Source organism: Taurulus bubalis (genome assembly GCF_910589615.1).
Source record: "Taurulus bubalis genome assembly, chromosome: 6".
NCBI classification, from domain to species: domain Eukaryota; kingdom Metazoa; phylum Chordata; class Actinopteri; order Perciformes; family Cottidae; genus Taurulus; species Taurulus bubalis.
In genome coordinates this window covers 13,237,987-13,259,922 of record NC_136594.1, presented here as the reverse complement: position 1 = coordinate 13,259,922, position 21,936 = coordinate 13,237,987, and the positions used below count along the sequence as shown (strand labels likewise).

Here is a 21,936-nt window from a genome sequence, read left to right as displayed (position 1 = left end):
CAATTCTGGATGTTTAGTTATTTGTAATAAACATACACGTGTTTGACAGACGGAGCTCATCTGTGAATCGAGCTTCTCTAATGATGGACCCACAGGTTGGTCGGTCAGGGATTAAGAGGTTTAATGATTTTGCATCTTCATTCTAAAGTAATTCCAACCAAAATAGATTTAAATTAAATACAGATTAATGGAATCTGCCTCCCCAACATATCTGCAGTAAGACAATAGCGTTGCCCTTTTTGTTCTTGAGGACAGAGGCAGCCAGTTACATCTCTAATCCAGACATATTTAGCTGGATAATCACCTTGCATGGTATAATCCTCAGGTTAGGCGAGGCTTCATGCACTAGAGATACACCTCATTCACATCGCTCAACAAAGACAAACAAGGATAACAGAAGGTAAGCTAGTTTAAAAGTCAATTTTTCTGTGTTAATTATTTGTAGTGATGTATCGGCTTGTTTTAATCTGCAATGCTTCATTTAAAAAGGTTCATTGTAGTGCGAAACCAGAAGTAGCCACTTACACTCCACAGAGACTGACAGACGTCTGTTCTCTGCTTTATAATATTGAATGATCTGGATCCCGAGCATATTTTGATGTACAAGCCGACAGATGGCCAGCCCACTGTTTATATTTGTTTTGGTTAAATATTTGTGCCCCTGTCACTTGCTACAAGGCAATCGCATCAACAGACATCTTTAAACCAGCTCCACTTTGTGATTATCAGGCCGGCCTCCAGAAACACGAGGAGAAAGAGGTTGTAATTAGATGAGAAATACACAGAGCAACCATGAGATATAATAAGGAGATTGTTCCAAACGAAGAGACAGGAAAAGACGTCTGAGAATGTGAACAATATAATTCTCGCTCACTGTTCCCTCCCATCTGTGCCAGTGCTGAAGGTGACAGTCTCATTTCAGAGCCATGACATGAAATCAGTGCTGGGGGGAGGGGGATGTGGAGGAAGTGGGTGGAGAGGTGTTGAGATAGGTGAAGATAAGATGGAGTGCACGATTGCATTACTATCGGTTGTTTATGGATCAGACACAGGCTGGTTTGGCCCATGGGATTGATTGTCTTCTGACTGGACAGCAGGCGAATAGAAAGATAATACAAAAACAAAGAGATAGAGGAGGAGTGAAGCCTCACCTGAACTCACAGCCAATCTGAGTGGTGCAGGGTTTTTTATCTGGAACATTGTATGTTGTTGTGTATGTTTTTTTTTACGTCTGCCAGGGAGGATCATTTTTGTGCCCACGCATCTGTTTGTTTGTTAATTGGAACGGTATGTCAAATGTGGTGTACAGTTAGATCATGTTCGAGGAACAAGTGCTTCCGTGTTGACACATTTCTGTTAACAGATATATTAGAACATAACGGCAAGGGGCAACTCTACTCATTTTACACATCAACGTGTGGAGTACTACTGTATATGTGAAAAAAATTGCCTCAATTAATGTCACTGGGTTAAAGACTACAAGTTGTAAAATAAATGCCAATCTGTCAGAGTCAGAAAGAAGTGAGCTCGCTAGACCTCTGAAGCCTGATCCTCATCTCTGCTTGAGGCAAGCGGCTCGAGGCTTCATTAGCCCTTACTAGCATAGCGCACACGATTCTCCCAACAAATTATTGGTGGTTGAGTTGCATGTAGGTGCCAGATTTTGAAAAAGAATGCACAGAATAAATTTGAAGATATCTTTAGCTACACTGAATTTTTTTAATCGTTTTGCGAGTGAGCTGTGTCTAGCGACGCATCTCGGCATTATCGGGCCTAAAAAAAAGTCAATATGTATTCTCTGTCACATCTAGAAGTAGGATGTAGTAGTTAATAACAGGTTAAAAATATCTTGCAACCTTGGTGGAGTAATGACCTCTCTTTTTGTGTGTACTGTATGCAGGTCCTGTTTGTTTGATACATAGAACGCATTTTGGAGCCCTTTACTCTAGTGGCCCTTGTGGAATATATTTAGAATATCCATTTAGTGTTTAACCCTTAATGCTACAGAAAGGCCAAATCAACTGCGACCACAGGGCTTTAAGTGCAGCCCGCTCTCCATCATCAGTTGTGTTTGTTTTGGGGAGGGCCACCTGGCCCTCCATTTCATTACTTCAATTTGTGTAATTAGGATCTACAATTGCTTGTGTTTGCTCAGTGATTGACAGCAATTGGCCACTTAGGGAGGAGAGCTCCAGACACACAACGATGCTGCTCAATGGCTTGTGTAGTGAAACGTCCAGCGGTGTGTTTGTTTACTCTGATGGGAGTTGTGCTCACTGCAGATGAGAGAAATTCTTCAGGCAAACAATGTGAGACCATTGTTAAAGAATGTCCACATATCTCACTTTACCCACATGTGCAATGTTAATGTTTGGGGGAAGAGATAGATAGAAGAGGTGTGTGTGTGTGTGTGTGTGTGTGTGTGTGTGTGTGTGTGTGTGTGTGTGTGTGTGTGTGTGTGTGTGTGTGTAATATCAAACAAACATTATACATTTAATGCAAAGCTGAATTCATCATCTGCTGCATGCATATTTACATAAATAAACCTTTCCTATACTAGGAATATAAAGTACGTACAAGTACATACATATAAATACTGTCCGCTTTTCAAAGACTTCCACGACTGTAATCGTGTGAATCATGTGTGACATGAAAATTCCTACCTTCTCCACGCTGAGAGCTTAACATGCTCTAAGCATGTTTCAATCTGCAAGTAGCACATGCTCTCTCAGTGTGTGAAAGCGTTACAGACAGGCAGTCACTACTCTGTCATGGCACATCTTGTTCGACCCAGTGGGAGTTGAGAATGTGGCTTATTTGGCCAGGGCGCATTAAACGGTCAAGCGTAATTTAGAGGACTGGCAGCATGTCTTTGTTGCTGTTCTCATGATGGCCCTCGTGGTCTTCAAGGCGCTAAGTAGCGACCGCTGGAGCATATCTTGGGTATACGTCTTGGCAACAGGCAAGTGAGGCATTATATTTATAGCGCATCAGTGAGGAATACAGTGCCGTTCATCAACAGGCGTTGAGAGGCAGACCCGCAGAGGCCCATGACAGAACATTAATCTGCCTCTCAAACAGACAGCCATAAGTCTCGCCTCCTCTTTCTCTGCAAATCCTTCACGTGTGGATGTCATTCATTCCCTTGTCAATGAACACTGGGTGCTGTGCAAATACAATGGTTGAAGCTGCTTAAATCAATAGCTTTATATAAATAATATATACAGTGAATCAAATCACCCTGACTGTTCTCCTCAACTCTATTAATGTAATGGCCCACACATTTAGTGTTATAGTTAATCAACCTTGTTTACCACAACAGCAGGTAGCTGTTTTGAGCATAAAAGCTCTGATAAAGTCACAGTACACGATTGAGGCAGCATCGAAAGGCAGATACAAAGAGTTAGCAATTTGCTGGTGAACACAGTAGAGGATTTAGCTCGTCAAAATGTCAGATATTTCTCTATAGGAGTTGGTGTCAAGCAAAATAGAGCTGAAGACACTGGACTTAAGTCCATCTGATTGGCAGAAACAACTACAAATGAATGTTAATAATGTTGTCTGATGGATGTGTAAATAGGAAAATCTTTGCCAACACATTTTCTACTGTCCAATATTTTCAAAGCTGCATTAATGACCTCATTAAGTTGTGAAAAATCAGGGGTCTTTTTTTGACAAAAATGCATAGCCTTTTGGAATTTGACTCTTTTCTTCATCTGTTTTCATTTATTTCCCCCCCACACTCGCATTCCTTTTTCACATTTATCTTTTTTCCATCCAGGATGTCAGTGAAAAGTGCAAAGGGAGGACCAGAAAGTAGACCATCATCTGCTGCCAGGTCAGTGAGATCTAACTACAAGTGGTGAAGGAAAAGGCATTTATAAAGTCAACATAAACAAGAGACCTATCCTCAAATTGTTTTCATACTGTAACGAGTGAGCTATTCATGAAGAGAAAGAGAGACATGCTAGCATGCTTTGGGAAGATGTTTTACATTTTTACAGAGTTTCTTCCCAAATTCAAACAATTGTCTCCCATTGCTGTGGCTGTCTATCAGCAGTCTGAATCTGCCCCGATTTCCTCAACAACAGGTCCATCCATAATACAAGCCACAGAGTAGTGTTGATTTCTATGGTTACCTATGAGAATATTTAAGTATTCACATTGATTACCAGACGTTTAGTGCACTTTCAATTGATTACAGCTTCTTTCTCTCCTAGCATTGCTCCACGAGGAGGGAAGGGTGCAGCTGCTAGCAGATCGCCCGCGTCTGGGAGATTTAAAAACAAGGCTCTTCAGCTCAGCCTCTCCAAGAAATTCTGGTTATTATCATACTCTGTTTCTAAGCAACATTGATTAGCCTAAGGAGAGGGGGTTGTGTACATTTGTGGACCCAATTAGTGTCGATTGGTAAGTAAGCTGTAAAAAAGCCTTTAGAATTTGAAACTTGTCTTCCGAAGAAACGCTTCCTTACTTTTCTAGTGACTGACGTAACAGCTAATGTCGGGTGATTGGACTGCTGACGTTTTTGAAATCATTTTGCTCAAGCTGAGCAATTATTTCAAGGGAGGCTATAAGGAAAAGATCACCCAAAAGGCATCTAAGTGTGTTTGTTAAAGTAAGTTAGGAGGGGGAATTATAGGCCTGGCTTTGATGATGACAGCTCTCAACACTTGGCACGCAAATACACACTTCACAGCTCAAAGTCAGCCTCCTCGGCCCAGGGGAAGGGCTCTCAGGAGGAGGAGGCAGGTCGGAACGGTAAAAGGAGCCTCAGCAACAGTTCGGCGGTGGCCGCTGCCTACATATCCTTCCTCAATAAACACTTTGGACAGGTCAGTTCAACATTACCGCTCATACTCAAATGCCTGTTGTTACAGTCTTGATGCACTTCTTGCTTGGGACGTTTTAAGCTTCTGGTTTTTATATAAAACACCATTAGGAGCAAGTAGATCCATCAGGAATCAGCATATAGTGTGCCAGCTGATCACGCAGTTGCATCAATTAATGCAATTATGTCACAGGCCTTAACCGCTTGTTGGATCAATACATGTCAATATCATGTACATTGTTTCCTGACACATCTACATGTTCCTGAGAGACTTTTTGCATTTAATTCTAACACTTTTTCACAATGCCATCCCCTTCCCATATTTTTCACATTTCTCTCTGTCAACAAGACAAACTGAGCAGAGCCAGTCATGTGATTGTTGTCCATGGTTGTCCATTCATTCAGACCAAACCAACAGTCGATAATTGAAACTCCCAAAGCTAGAATAAAGTTACAAAAAAAAATATTATAGTTAAAAGGACATTTGTACATGTAGGTCTAAATTGCTGATATAGAACCAGTCAAACGATTGTGGAAAGACAATATCAGCACCCACCTCTATTCAATCAAACGTCAGACCATTTGATCAAGACTGAGGGCTGCTACCTCATGCTATAAAAATAAAACACAACATCCTTTCCAAAAGGTCACTCCAGTAATTCCACTTTATCGTTGATTTACTGCCTGGACACTGGGCTGGCTTCCATTAATGCCCTGGCTGAATCAAGAGAAGCATTGGCTCTGTTCAAGCCCAATACCCTGATCCCTACAGGGCATCACTGAATATTTGGGGAAATTACGACTGGAAATGAGCCAATAAAATGATCCAGCTCAATTGCACCTTTCCCATTTCTGTTAAAAGCATTAGTTGATTTATAGAGTGCACCATTTTTATATCTTTAAAATGTGCTAAATTTGACATTCAAAATAAATAACACTTCTGAGTGAAATTTATAAAGAATGAAGAGCATGAACAGTCCTTCCTCCTCATTGCTTTGTCTCTGCCAGCAGAAGAAGTTTCCAAAAACAAAAGCCTTTGACTGCGTGCATGATGTGCTTGTGTAAACATAGTAGTGGTGGATGAGACATAATTAGGTTTCACTTTCGTTGACATGTCCGTTTTTGATTCACAGATGTATTGATAAAGTATTGGCTTTTTACTCGCAAATATTTCATTGCAGTTGCCGTCAACAGCTGTGGTGAAGTGTGTGCGTGTGTGTGATTGGAAAGGCTCAGCCTGACAGAGAGAGTAGAGCAAATGTGTGCTGTAACGCGATGATAAATTACATCAAAACAATAAAAAGTACTATAGCAATACTCTATTAATTTAGCACTGGGGCCTATTTAATACCGTGTTTCGTAACTTATCCCTACCTTTTATATAACGCAAAACGCATCCATTCTGGGCTGCTGTAGAAAATGCCGGTACAAGATGGAGGACTTTTTCTTAGCTACAACTCTTAGTTTCAGGAGATTATAGACCGATTAAAACATAGTTATGAATATTATATTCCAATGCTGCCAATTCATCTCCCTAAATGTTATATTCACTGTTCCTCTGAAATAAACAATACATAAAATGTAAGGAGGAGATTTGGGTGGTAGAGGGAGTTGCAGAAGCAAACATTGGCATGACTGTACAGATTTACAGTGAGACATGACAGGTTATAATCATCATGCTGTATCCCTGCATGAATGATTGTTATTTATCAGTAAAAGTGATTGTTTATGCATGAATACTAGGCCTGATCTAACACTAAGCTCCATTCCAACCCTGTAGCTTAGAAATTAGATTCCCCAATTACGTTGTGGGTATGAAACATAATGGCGTCTATAAATCCGGCCAGTAATAGGTTTCCTTCAAAATATATTTGCTGCTGCAAATTTACTGTATATACATGTAATATCTGCTCAGAATAAATACGCAATTAATGAATCAAGCAAATATTTCCTTGACAACGATATAGATGTGTAGGGTAATTGGTAGACTTGACAAGGGCTCTTTGTATAATATAATTGTATTTATATAGGCGTTATCAATCCGCTTTTCATCAAACATCATAATGTGTGGGAATCTGTCGGCAGAAGGAATACGTTACTGTCCTAACATACATGTTTAAAGTACTTATTCCATTAAGAAAATAATGGGGATATTACGATTATATATATTATCATTATATAGGATGATACTCAGAGCCTTTTAATCGTGAAACCATATGGTGACACCATATAACAAAGCAGAGCCAAAGGCTTTTACATAAATGCCTTCATCGCAGGAAAGGGATTTAGTGTAAAAGATAACATAAGATCAAAGAAATCCATGCCAAAGGGAGTTATGTGCTGACGCTATTTTTTTATAATGTTTTATAACTAGATCTCTTAATAACAAATGGGACCGTTTCATTGTTTTAGAGCAATTTATGGGAAAGAGAAACCGTTTCCCAGCGACCTTGGGCTACTGTGGACTCGATTTCCACATCCTTCTGAGTTACTGCCTGACCTGCCACGACTGATCTGCCTCGTTTTACTGCGACAGACCCCGGTTTGAATTCAGTAGTAGCCAGGTGGAGAGGTCTGCATCGTATCCACAGGACACAGTTTTGGGCTGCTCCCCTGACACTGAGGCAGAGAGACCATCCATCCCTCAGCAGTCATGATCCCTGCATCAACACAAGTATTAATAACCCCCTCAGCAAGGTTCACTGTCAGCCCTCATTAGACCCAACGGAAGAGGGGGCCTGGGGAAACAAATTGCTAAAGAAAAACAATCGATGCATTTACAGATCAGAGCCACAGCAGAGATGGATGTGAAGCAAAATCAACTGTACCCATCAAAGAGCATCATGTATAACTGTGGTGACCATGTGCTTGTCACATACCACGTATATTTGGTCATGCATCATGCTTGCAAAGCAGCGGGCTGCTCGATGGACCATGGGAAGGCAGACAGAATGAAATTAACCGTTAATGGGATCGTTCTGACGGATAAATTGAGAGTCTGCATTGCATGCCGTCTAATCCTTTCTGGGTGAAAAAAAATCCAATTAATGTGTTGACCTTGCTATCTTAATATGCCCTTGGAGGCTGCAGGATCCTTTACAGGGTAAACAGCACTGTTGGACTTTGGACAATGTGTTTTTTTTGTTATGCTGCAGTGTAAAAAAAGAAAAGGATCAGAGCTTTATATAAAAGGTTTTCTAGAATTTGAGGCAGGGTACACGTGCGGTGAGGTAACTGCATCTTGGCATTGCATTTGTGCTTCAACTCTGTTGGCAATATTATATAGTAAATAATCATTTGAATGGCTGCCATGCCAAGCAGCTTCCAAATAAACTTGGATCCTCTCTTTTTCCTCAAGCCATTGTGCACTTTAGCAGGATGACCTTGTATGATTTATGTATTAGCCACCCTGAGTGCCAAAATGTATTAGGAGGAAAATATTGAAGTTCTCTTTGCATTTCAGTTCCACTGCTGCTCTAAATTTGCCTTCTTATTACTCACATCTTCAGCAGTAAAAAAAAAGATCTGAAGTTTGAAAAATCCTTTTTTCATCAAAATTGCATACAGTAACAGAAAGAGACACTTGGATCAAAGATCCAGGTACAACCTGGACCAAGCTCAGTTTATCGGCATTGAACTCGGTTAGATTCAGACCCTTTGTTGTGTGTCATCTCCTCTCTCTTGTAATCCACAATATGCTCTAATGAAGGACAATAAAAGCCCTAAAAAGTCTCAAATAAAGAAAAGTAAGGTGGGCATTAGCATTGACTGATCAAAGGTTTGAAGCTGATGCATTCAAACCGTTTTAACTCTCAAGGCTTTCCATCTCCTCATGATATTTTAACACATTTGTCAAGTTTTTCATGCAAAATCTTCCATCTAGTCAGCTGCTATGGAAATCAGATAAATGTGATGAGTAAAGGGCAAAATGTTCCTTTAACTGTAGTGGAATAAAAGTAACATCTGACATAATAGAAACGATAGTATCGTACGTGGATACGGATGAATACCATCCAATTGTGTGTCCTTTTCTCAGTTCTATTCAGTGTCAAGATGTTTCCTCACTGAATGAAAGAGGAAAAACAAGCCCACAGCTAATTTGTTCTCGCAATAATCAGAGCTTTCATAAGCTTATGTGTCAGTCTTGGTCTTTGAACTTATATATTGCTGAGCACAAAGACTGCACATCCCTGAGGATATCTATATGTCAAGCATGGTTGCTCTATAGGAAGATGACTGAGTTTGCATGTGTCTTGCTTTCCCTCTGGATGTGATGATCCCTCAGTAGAAGAGTTGCAGATTGTTGGCAGGCACCATTGTCAAGATGCTGTTGGCACAAGCCTTTTTTATACATGATAGATGAATTTAATATGAAAGCATTACATATGTAAATTGAAGTACGTACACATTTACAAATGTGCTAATCAGAACACAGTACATTTTTACATACAAGAATGAATGAATATGAATGAATGAATATATACTTTACTAATCCCCAAAGGGAAATTTTGTGTCGCGGAGCAGCCATTTACACAGAAAATAAGATAAGATATAAAAACAAGAGGGATGAAAAGATATATGCAATAATAAAACTAATAGAATAAGGATAAAATAAAAGTGCTCCGCTGACCCTGCAGTAGGTGGTGGAGAGGGTGGTCCAGGTTGTCCAATATGGACAAATGTTTCTTCAGCGTCCTCCTCTCCACCTGCTTTTGGTGTTTTAGTGCTGAACATAAATTAAAAATCAAGAAACTCTGTACATATATAAATTATTTTCCCATCCTCATTTTCAATGTATCTGAATTAGTATTTTTGTGCAGAAATGTGCACATGTGTCTCAAGGTTCACAGTACGAAGCATAACTAATGTACAGCAATAAAAGTTCCAAATAGTGCTGTGTGGATTGCCTTTTTGTCTCATTCAAAGCTTCTATTGACATTTTCGATTCAAGCTTTGAAGATCTGTCTTCCTTTTTTTTAATAAACTAATAACCCTAATAAAAAATGTCACCCATGAAAAAAAAAAATCCTCAAATGGAAAAAGTGAGTCATCAACCTAAGTTATGTTTTAACTAATCAACTTTCATCACTGAATAAAACTCACAAGCGCAAACAGTTCTTGACCGTAGTGAATATGTTGTTGCTCACAAGCTAAATGACAACAAAGGTTGATTGCAGCATTATATTTTGTTAGACAAAAATATGTTGTGAATTAATAATAAATTTAATAAATAATTACATCAGTCTTTTTTTCAATATCTTGAATTTTACAACTATGGAGTTATTGGATTTTACAAGTCAGAAACAATCCTTTGCAGCCACCACTGGAATCCAATTCTCCAAATGATATAATACTATTCACTTGTACTGCCGTTATCTTCACTTCACCCGTCTTTCTTCTGTTCCACGTGCGAGTGGAGAGGCGAAGGCCTGATTTGTAATTTCCACGAAAATGAAGTACATTTTGCCACCAGGGGGCGTAGACAGACTTTGTGCAGACATGCACGTATACCGTTTTTTTTGTCAGTCAAGATTCTATGGTGGTAGCGTAGCGATCTACTGCGCACGTTTGGAACGCGTCCTCCAAGCGGACAGCATAACAGAAGTACTGCTACTCTGGTGACCGCAGCTGTCCATGCGTCTGTTTTGAGTATAACCGAGACTTTAGACTTGTAGTTCTATCTGGAGGGGCCTCAGAAAAAGTGGAGTCATTAACTGTGAACTGTTAAGAGTTTCTTAGAGTGCTGTCACTTAGTATTTCTCACAACCTGTCTAAATCAGTGTTTCCTTCCCCCACTTCTAAACGCCTCCTTTTTCTAACCTTAGCTGTCAGAGTTTAGCTGGAACCAGAGTGTGTCATTGTTGTGTGCTATGTACTGGTATACAGCTGTCTTCACAGAAACTAATGCATCAGGACATTTATGGCAAATATACTTTTTTAAACGAAAATGTCTTGCCTGAGGATATGCATTGGTACAGTATTGCAACTTTGGTCATTAAATTCTAACGTGTATTAGAATCACTAAATCACGAAAAACACCTACATTTTTCAGCGACCATTTCTCCAGAATGACTTTCTGTGTGGAGATTTTGCTCCCGGCTTTGCCTCACCTTCCCTGAAAACACATAAAAAGGGGAGAGAAAGAAGGAGAAAGATAAGGAGAGATCCCCCTCAGCAAATGTCAAAACAAAGCAGAGAATATTCAATGATTCACACACACACAAGGTTTTATGCAAATGATACGTCTTGTGTGTGTATGTAGGCAAGTGTGTGTGCGTGCGCGTGTGTCCGTGACTTAGTTTACATGTATCCATTTCTTTGCGACAGTGAGATGTTTGTGCAACTCAGTCACGTGGTTGTGCGTGGGTGTGTATTTGTGTGCACACAGACATGAGCTTATGCTGCATGTCCCTCGGGATGCTGCAGATGTAGCGAGTGTGTGTGCATGCAGTGTGTGTGTGTTTGCATTGTGTAATTTTGCTAATTAGAAAAGACATGTCGCAGGGTGAAATCCTATTACAATGTACTGTCAGCATGCAGCCGTGTTGACATGATATGCATGTTAGCCGAATTTGGTAGTCAAAAAAAGATTATCACTGGCATATTTCTCTGGAGAATTTAGCGTTTTAAAGCCACCCTGATTTTACGTCTCGTTCCCTGATGCCCTCTTTCTTCTCTGCCCCACAGGAGAGAGAGCTGATGCCAGAGGAGTTAGATGGTAAGATGTTGTTAGTGTAATTATGATGCAAACACATGATCAATGAAAATCATGGATGTTTTTGCTGCTCTTTGTTAATCACGAAAAAGATTGAAGCTTTCTGAGACTGCATATTTGCCGATGACGTGGAGCTACAAAATCAATGAAAACAACACAACTTGCTCTTCTTGAGAGCTGTTGCTTTAGTTCCATCTGCTGCTGGAGTCAACAACTTAAGATAAAACTTGTATACAAAGTGTAACTATCTGCCTGTTTGGGGAGAAATATGTACCCTACTTTACGGTTTGTTGCGCTTGCTGTAATATGTCTGTCTGTCTGTCAGAGCTCCAGGAGGCCTTTAAGGAATTTGACTACGATGCGGACGGCTTCATCCATTACAAAGACATCGCAGAATGCATGAGGACCATGGGTTACATGCCTACAGAGATGGAGATCATAGAGATCATCCAGCAAATCAAGATGAAATGTGGGTACATATCGTGTGTGTGTTTGTGTGTGTCTGCTTTTCATTTCCCTCTGATTGGTTCAAGCATGTGTGCATGACTGATGGCTCTCTCTGAAGTGAGTAGGTGTGAATGCATGACTAATGTGTCTGTTGCACAAACGCGTGCACTTGCACACGTGCACATTCTTTCCTATAAGTCTGTGAGGAACTGATGTTTGTCGTTGAAGTTGGGAGCATTCGAGACATTTTAGCAGACCGATTAATGGCCCTCACACACAGCAGGTGCAGGGGTGTGAGAGTGTGAGTCTGCATGGAGAAGTGTGCGTTTGGTCGAGATCTAACTTTCCTCTCTCTGCTCTCAATGAGGTTGTTTGTGTCTTTGCTGTCTTTACTGAATGATCAAGTATAGATTTGTTTAAGGTGAATCATCACTGTATTGATTTTTGCCATAAGCCTGGAGAACCACCTCCTGAAACACCTACCTTGTGTCAGAGCCAAGTCTGAACTACGAGCGTCTGCCAAGAGACCTTACATAAATCTTCAATGGACACACAGGACTTAGACACATTACTCACACACTATCGGTATGATGTTTTGTAATATCCTTATAACATAGGTGCAGCAACCCAGCTGCATTTGCACAAACAATAATTATGGCAAACCTACACTGCATCAAAACTATTTTTTTATATGAAATCTCATACCGAATTTCTTACAAAATACAAATTGGATTCATATACAAATGTTTACCCTTGCCTTACTTGGCCTGGTCGGCCTAAGACTGTATGTAAGAAGTGGACGTCCACACACATCGTCATTGGTTTGTGGACTACAGTTTTGAAGCCTCGAAGTCAGAATTTCTGCCGTCGCCATCTTGTTTTCTGAAACCAGAGGGCACACGAGAGGGTGGAGCTAAACAACCAAACGCTGAACAAGACATTTTTAGGCGACCAAAACTGTTACAATTAAAAAACTACACTGTTAAAGAATTAAAGTTGGAAGTAGAAAACACAGACAACACCCAGACCCGACAAGCACCAGGGAGAAGTTTGCCTTCAGGGCTTTCAGCCAGGAATCTCCTTAGGTCGAGGCAACAAACCTACTTGGTTAGGTTAAGGAAAAGTCATGGTGGTTTGGGTGGAAATGAACGTGTTCTGGCAAAAAGCACTGAAGACCAACCTATCCCATGTGCACAGGACAGCGGCTACCTGTCAATCAGGAGTCAGCCATGCCCTAAAGCTTACCCTGCTTTATCGTCTATTTTGGTGAGACCATAGTATAATGAATGGACATCATGCTGTATGGAAGAAGACCTGGAACTATTCATTGAAACTATAAACTCATACAATGTTTACTTAATAAATTAAGTAAGAAGTAAAGTAATAGACGTATATACAATCAGACGGCACAGAGTCTCCTGTGATACAAACTATTAAAAATAAAAAAAAGGGACATGTCCACACGGGTAGCCAAAGTTGACACAAAATAAATATTCCTTAATAACTAAGTAAGTAGTAACTTAGTAACTTTAAGTGGCTGATGTTAATTCAGTTTGCTAATTTTACAGATATTGTGTAACTGTCATCACTAATATTCACTAAGGATTGTTGTCTATTTCTGCTACACCACATTTTAGCTTTCACCCTCATCCTGTAACTGTCAGTAGTACACCGTGACGTCATTGTTGTGTGTGTCTACAGGTGAACGAGAGGAAACACTGTTTTACAGCCTGCTCTAAAAGTTCAACTGAAATTAAATGTAATTAAGTTTATCTGCACATGTACATATCCGCTCTGAAACCAAAGCAGACCAGACTGCAGCCTGCTTGCTACACAACAAAAGAGCCACATTAGCTTCCATGCAGAAGTCTCCTACTTATCTAACATTAGCTACGTGAACACGCGCCTTTGTCTGCAATTAGCTCGTTGAACGAGGGCACTGCCAGCCTCAGTTTGCATGCTAGCTTTCTCATTAGCTGAGCAGCTGTAGCACATTAAACAGCTTGTAAACGTACCTGTAAATGTCATATCGACCCTTTTACGCGTGGGGTTCTCACTCTTTAATACAGCTGCTTATTGAACACACTCGGGCCATGAGGCGTTGGTCTCTGGCTGCCCTGCTGGGGAGCTCATCCTGCCAGCTGCTGTCAATCAAACGGACAGTGACGCGCGCGCCCCTCCGTCCGCTGAGAAAGGAGCATTTTTTTTGTTTTTTTTGTTTGTTTATTACTTTGTTTACTTCTGGCTTAATGTGATTTCAGTTGGACTTAATAATGATTTCACCAAAATAACCTATGATAGTGTTCTATCTCTCATGGGTTATAGCTCAAAATAGTCCTTATGAGATGACCTGTGCCATTACAATGCCATCATAACTATAAAATAAATGTAAGCAAATAGAACTAAACTTATTAATTTGTCATTTTTTGTAAATGGCTGAACCAACCTTTTAATCAGGTGTGTGCGATTAATAATATACATTTTTATGTTTACTGTCTAGGTCCTAGACAATAAATATAAAAATGTGTATTCCTCCTAGACTCTGTGGGAGACTACTCTATGTGCCTGCTTTGAAAAGTAGCCTCAACTTAGTATCAATTTACAAAAAAAAGGAAAGTAGCGTTGAGCCCCGAGGACAATAACACCAATAATGCAAACTATTGGGCTCAAAACATTTGCATCACATTAGATTGCGTGGGCAGTGTTTCTCCTCTGTGATCCTCAGTGTCCAGAGTGCAACTGGCTTTTGTCCAACCAGCTAGTAGTTAATTGGCTTCACTTGATGTCCCGGGTGTAAATACTTTTCAGATGGTTAGAACAACAACAGCAAGGATGATGTGTACGATTGCAAAAAAATGAGGTTACAGAGTCATATTTTAAATTATTGTCAAGATTCACAAAAATGCCAAATACATCATGTTGAATAACAGGGAAATCTGTCTGAAAGTATCTTTCAATGGCACTTCACCACTTGATGTAATGACACAATATGCGATGCCTCAAACTGTGTAGAAAAGCATTGTATAGCTCTACCTGAAAAGGAACAGTGTTCATAACATCGGAGCTTTGGTGGGGGTGGTGGTGGTGACTACATTTGATATTTTCTGCTATGTTGCATACTGTGTAATATGAATTATTAATCTGTTCCTTGATGCCTTAATTTGACCCATGAGGTAGAATGAGCTTCAGACATCCCTAGCTTAATCTCTGAAGCGTAATCCCTACAGAGCCATTAATACCATGAAATGCAGTCTTTCTTATATAACTAGTGTTGCACTATTAATTAAAAATTAATAATAATCTCCTACGACTTTTGGGAGAATTTTTTCCGCTCCAAGAGTATATACCGACCCACTTAAGGCACAATTCTTCAAGGAGGTGTCAGGCAATCCCCCCAAAGACTGCTGCTACACAAGGGTAAAGCCAGTACCTTGAGGTATGAAAATCCTTTGCTGACTCCAAAATCATAGAATAATCAAATATCATTATGAATGGTCTTTTATTTTAGGATCCTTCAGCAAGTACAGTTTGACATAGTTTGATTTTCATCCTCAACAGTCCTCACACTCTGAGCACTGATTACATTTTCTACCACACAATGACTGCATGGCTTTATTGTAGTCTTTCACATCCACCAAAAGCCCAGACAATGAAAACAGACAGAGTCTATTGGTCTACACTATCAAATAGTCCTTTCTTTTGTCAAACTAATAGCATGAGTCTTCCCATTGTATCAGTCTGTGTTGATAATTACCACGGGGATCAAACAAAACAAAACTGTTTGATTAAAAAAACATAATGAAAAGAGCGATGAATGTATTGTCATCGCCTCCATACACTGAGGACATTTAATAACTTTTAACACAGAAGCGTGGTATTAAGTTAAGGCCAGGTGCATTTGTACTATATTCCTTTACTTAATTACTGCATTAAAGTACAATATTGAGGTACAGTTCTTGTACTGGTGTTTGCACTTTTAATATTTCGATTCACTATATTTGATAGGGAAGAAAAAAAACTGTAACCTGCCTGTAACCGACATGAATTATTAACGTATTTTTTCTCTCAGTTTGACGTTAGCTAGCAGATGGTGGCAGCAGAGCTTTCATCTATCTATTCAACATGTGTGATACTTTCATACTTTTTTTCTGAACTGATTCAATGAATTGTGTTGTTGCTACTTTTACTTAAAACATCTCTCATCAATATTTCTAACAATTGGTCAAATTGCCTAATTTGAAAGGGTTCCCCTAGTGATGATCCCAAAGAGCGTTATCAACAACACCTCAGCCCAGTCGACCTGTGTGTGTGTGTGTGTGTGTGTGTGTGTGTGTGTGTGTGTGTGTGTGTGTGTGTGTGTGTGTGTGTGTGTGTTTGTGTTTGTGTGTTTGTGAACATCTATGTGTGTGTCCTCTGTCATTCGGCAGGGGGTGGTCATGTGGACTTTGATGATTTCTGCGAGTTAATGGGGCCGAGGATGCTGGCAGAGACGGCTCATATGGTCGGGCTGAAGGAGCTCCGTTGTGCCTTCAAACAGGTAAAGATGTTTGACTTCAAGCCAGCACAAAGGGCTCGGGTATTGTGACAGTACTTAGAAGTGTGTTCCAGGACCTTTCCTTAGAGAGTGTAAGGCTCTTACTTGTCAACCAGTCTGTGAGAAGAGGGGTAGTTGTGGGTTTAAGGGGAAAATATTTGGATAGATTATTTGTGTATGCTGGATAGTCCCTGTCATCTAAAGTGCCACCACATATACACTTCTTTGATTCACATGTTAATTTGTGCTTCATTGGTCCGGAGGAGATATTTATTGAGTTGCTCTCCTTGACGTCAATACAGAGGCAGACGCACATGTGTGAAATTGATTGTCACCCAAAGGCAAGTCCTGGTGTGACGTAGTTCAAGCAACCAAGCAAGAAAAAAAGGCGATCACGTTATTTATAAGCACAGCTTCATTCACTGAACACATTACAGCAGCATAGGTTTTTTAATGGTTACAGCTAAACAGACAACACTGATCAAGTGCTCTTCATGATTAGGACTGAAAATTGAATCAGAGAGTACTATATGCTACAAGGATTCATTTATCTATATTATAAATGTAGCCTCAGGCAATTCGTTTGACTATTTTGGTTGTTAAAAGCAAGGGGAGAAATAGGACATCAGCTGAATCAGTGAAGTTTCTATTGCCATTGACATGATGGCAAATTAATATTTGAAAAATGAAAAGTGCTTTCGATATGAAAATATAGAAACACAGCATTGTACACCTCAAATTGTAAAAACAGTTTGTGACTCCAAAGCAAATCGTGTCAATCAAATAACCCACTCTTTTACTGATCATGAACAGAAAGCTTTGTCACAATATTTCAATCTCAACCAAACAATCTCTTCCTGAACCAGTTGGGTGACTTGCTTGATCCATCTTTTATCAAAGGCAGTATGAAATACACAAATACACCATTAATCCTCTGCCTAAAAGGGTTTAAAATGTGTCCTCTACTTTGAGAATGCAAGGTCATAGTTATCTCCTAATTTATCTGCAGTTTTTTTTTTTATCACATGTGCGTCATCATCAAGGTCCTAACTAGAAATTCACGTGTTCTAACCTTCAAATCCATTTGTGGGGATGTTTAATGAGCTCTCAGACACTACTTCTGCGCAGAAACTTCCATAACTTCAGAGTTCAGTGCACTCTGTAACAGATGAGAATACATTTTCATCTCATCCCAACTCAGACCTCATATTCACTTAAAAAGTCGGTGTCACTTCAGTACCAACACTAACACTCGACTAACACCTCATGAGTCAGCATCGCCCCATCTGCCACTCAAGCTGTTTTCAGACTTCCAAGGACCTTGTGCTGGCATGTTGTAACTACGCACTGTCAATGTAAAACTCATTATGGCATTATCTCTGAATCTCTTAGTTTGCCGCTTGATAACTTTCTCTCCCTCTATTTCTGTCTTACTTTCTCTGCCCCAATTCATCACATCATAATCAATCCACCCTCCACGTCAGCAACAGAGACATGTAATATGAGTTCTATATATGTCTTGTGTCATCTCTAATCCTCTTCATCGGTGATCTGTTTGTCTCTCCTCACACACTACATGTGCATGTCCCCACCTCGATGATCTCCACGAACCGCACGCGTCGCAGTTTGACTGTGATGGTGATGGAAAGATCACGCTTGATGAGCTGAAGGAGGGCATGAAGACCCTCCTGGGGGAGAAGCTGAAGAAAGGCGAGCTGGAGGAGATCCTCAGCGACATTGATCTCAACAAAGACGGCAACATTGACTTTGATGGTGAGCGGTTGGGGATTTCAGGGGAGTGTTGGAGAGGAGTTCAGGCTCCAGGCAAGGTGTGAGAGGACATTAAAACAGTTAAATACAAAACATTGTCATATCAAACACTGACACAGGGGTGGTGTACAGTAGTGATGCCCAATCAAGAGGTACTTGAACCCCACAGTATACTTCTGCAGTTGCCAGAAGGTATGTGGAAAGATGAACAAATTCCAAACTATATTTAACTAACATAACAAAATCATGATTTGATATGAGTGTTAAACATGATAATACATTGCTGTGATGCTGAGTAAATGGCACAAATAGCAGGATTTTCCTCAAAAATATTGTATAGAATCATACAAAAATAATCTTAAGAGTGAATCTGTTGTTGGCTTTGACCGGTTGACGAGCCCCGGAACCCTCGTTGAGCTGGGGAGGAGGGGCCAACTTTGAATGGTCAAACCACAACCTACAAATAAAACTAATTGTGAGTTTGAATGAACCAGCAAGCGACCCACCCTGAGTCAGTTTAGTGTGCAAATAAGAAGCAAGCAGATCAGTAAAAATAGTTAAAAGCAGGCGAAGCAATAACTGGTTCAAATAGATTGTTGAAGGTAATGGTTACAATGATTAAAGTAATGGAGAAGATTAAATAGTTAGCTGGAAGTAATGGAAATAATTGTTAAAATGATTAGCTAAAAGTAATGTATTAATCATCCAACTTTCTGTCAATAACTTTTGTTATATTAATAGCATTTGTACAGTACTGAAACAGTCCATTTATCAGATGAAAAAGCTTGGCTGGTCGACAGGATCTGAAGCGCAAACTAAGGAGGACAAAGCAGATGTCTCAATGCATCTCATTGGAATGGGTTCAGGATGAGGGGGACAGAAGGAGAACATCTATAAGAAATGAGGAGGGGAAAGGTTGAGATGGGAAAGAAGGGTTGGTTAAATCAAGGTGGGTGAGCTGGAATTGCCCATCCGATCTAATCAGGAGTGCATTAAGCCAATCAATACACATGCCTGGACACCTGTCACATGACACACAACGAACACACACTTGGGCAGCTCAAGGACTTTGCAGAAATGACCTTAACATATTTAATTTTGCAAGCAAATAAACAATAAAATGGGATACAATCACACACACATGAACACTTGCACACTTACATGTCTATGTGGACATGTGCAGGCGCCATCAACACCACACACACATGTGCGATTATGGCCTACAGCTCACAAAGGGCTTAGAGGTGTGATCCTGTTTGTCTTGTCTCAGCAAGCCAATCAATTACAGTGATCGGGAACAAATGAATAAGTGTGTCGGTCCCAGAAGGTATCAATAAACAGGTGCTCCTCAATATCATCAATTAGCTGCCAGGGCAGCGTTCAAGTGTGTCTGTCCAGGTCAGCTACACGTGCAGAACACCAGCATCCACAGCTGCAGTGAGAAGCTCCTTCTCAGCATACAGATGGCATCTCAAGCTCAGGTGTTCGCACGACTCGGAGCTGCTGTTCCGCTCGATTTACTTCTTTTGGAATAAAATGTTTGGAGGAGTATCTCAAGAGATAATGTTCATGGCTTAGTCCGGAATTAAGCTTTACTACTCAGTCGATTGATAGATTCACACCTACAGTCAGAAGCCTTTCAGGGCAAAGCTCTTCGTGAGGACAATAGGAAATGGACGACATGATTGACTGGATTGATTTAGTGAAACCTGCCTCAAGCTATCTGCAGCTGGGTTTCATTGACAGGGACACATCAATAGCTGTCTTGATTGACAAGTGAATCTGCAATAATGGTCATAGGGAGCTGAATCAAGTGTTGATCAAACTGATTACCAACGTGCTTTATCTTACTTCAACAATAGAAAAAAAGAAGAAAGAAAACTGACATATTTTAACAACTAAATATTTTTCAACTAAAATGCTCCTGCATCCTTTTCGCAATTTTTTTCTTTGACATATCACGCTGTCACTGCTTCGACTTTTCATTAACTCTGTGATAATGGAAACATTTAGTCATTACATCACACTGTGAGCTGTGTTAGTTTCCAGTTCACGGGCTGAAAGGGATGTGGCTGCATCCCACGCTGTCCCTTTATGATGTTAGAGTGTCATTAGTCCTTATCGATGGATCTGCTGCTGTCTCTGTCTCCCTCTATAGAGTTTGTTATGATGCTTTCTGCACGATGACGTCTGACGGAAGAAGATGGAGTACAACACTGGATGTAAGCACGTTCTTCTTCCTGCTGTTGTAATTCTGTTTTCTGTGACATTATACACTTGTAATGTCTGATTGTAAAAATACACAATGTATTCAAAGAGAATTGTTCATATTTTCATGATAAAAGTTTAGTTTTAGTGAGTACAGAGGGCAAAGGGTGAGTTACGAAACGCTTCAATGTACGTAACAATAATGCTGCATTATCGCCCCCTTGTGGTTAGAATGTGTACAGACTCTTCTCAGCACCATGATGGAGGCAGATTCATGTTTTTTACCCACTGATTACATATTTACTTATTTAGGTTCATGGAGGACTGTAGTATATATAAACTTGTTTGCTCACGAAAGGGCCATCTTTACTCTATTATTATTATTATTATTATTATAATAGTATTATCTGCCAAAGATTGAACATCTTTGGTTATTTCACATTATAGGTTTGTGATTTTTACTCTGTTCTTCTGACTGACTGAATTGGGCAGGACTCTGTTGGGAAAAGGTGATGTCACATAGTACAATGCACCAAAGAGAATTTAGCAACATTTTAATTAGAATCTGACATGGTTAATATGGTTACTGTCAAATCTAATAAAACCACACCCACACAGTCTCGAGTTGAGTTTTTGTGTTGATACTCTGGATAAATAATACATAGATGTGTTTTAAACCATTCATCGTCAATGTTATCAAGAAACACTTGATTTGAATCCAATGTTTTGGTGCTTTAAGTGAGGTCCTTACTGTGAGGTTCAGCACCTTCAATGGAATTGATCAAGCATTGGACAATGAGGCTGAAGTTGAAAAAAGAAGTGCATTTATTATTGAAAATTGATAACTTAAACATCTGACCAAAAAGCCAAGATCTGTCCAAAGAGCATTTTTACAGAGGATTTACATATAACAGCCTTGAGTTTCTTTAGTTAATATATATATATATATATATATATATATATATATATATATATATATATATATATATATATATATATATATATATTTATTGTGAACAAATGGTGCCTTAAACCAACTTATGAGAAGTAAAATAAAATAAAAACATACTTCTCACTATGGCAAAACGGAATGGGAATAAAGCCGACGTATCATGTAATTCAAATCACAATGCAAAATGGTGTAAGGCAAACGCAGGCCTGACTGAAGCACTGCAAGTAAAGTCCTCAGTCCTAAGTAGACAAAAAATGAAGAACCATCAGTTGTCTGTTTTTGTCTTGTTTTGATTTGTCATAATATTGCAAGGCCCCCTTTAACATGTTTCATACAAACACATGGGAAGAATGTACAAAAAGTATTTTTACTTATAAATTAATTAAGAATATGCTGATGTAACGGGTAGCTGAATCTTTTGGTTCAGAAGAGAGAAAAATAATACATGAACAGAACCACTGAACCTTCAACACTTAATC

General features: G+C 39.7%; 1 protein-coding gene across 1 annotated transcript; it reads left to right on the top strand.

Moving 5' to 3' along the window:
• Positions 1-3,782: 3,782 nt before the first annotated feature.
• On the top strand, positions 3,783-20,484 carry cabp4 (calcium binding protein 4; the record flags this gene model as incomplete). Its single annotated transcript, XM_079219760.1, has 8 exons — positions 3,783-3,838; positions 4,221-4,322; positions 4,700-4,835; positions 11,519-11,549; positions 11,872-12,015; positions 16,421-16,530; positions 18,153-18,300; positions 20,456-20,484. The coding sequence occupies 8 exons, from the start codon at positions 3,783-3,785 to the stop codon at positions 20,482-20,484; spliced, it is 756 nt and encodes a 251-aa protein (XP_079075886.1).
• Positions 20,485-21,936: the final 1,452 nt, after the last annotated feature.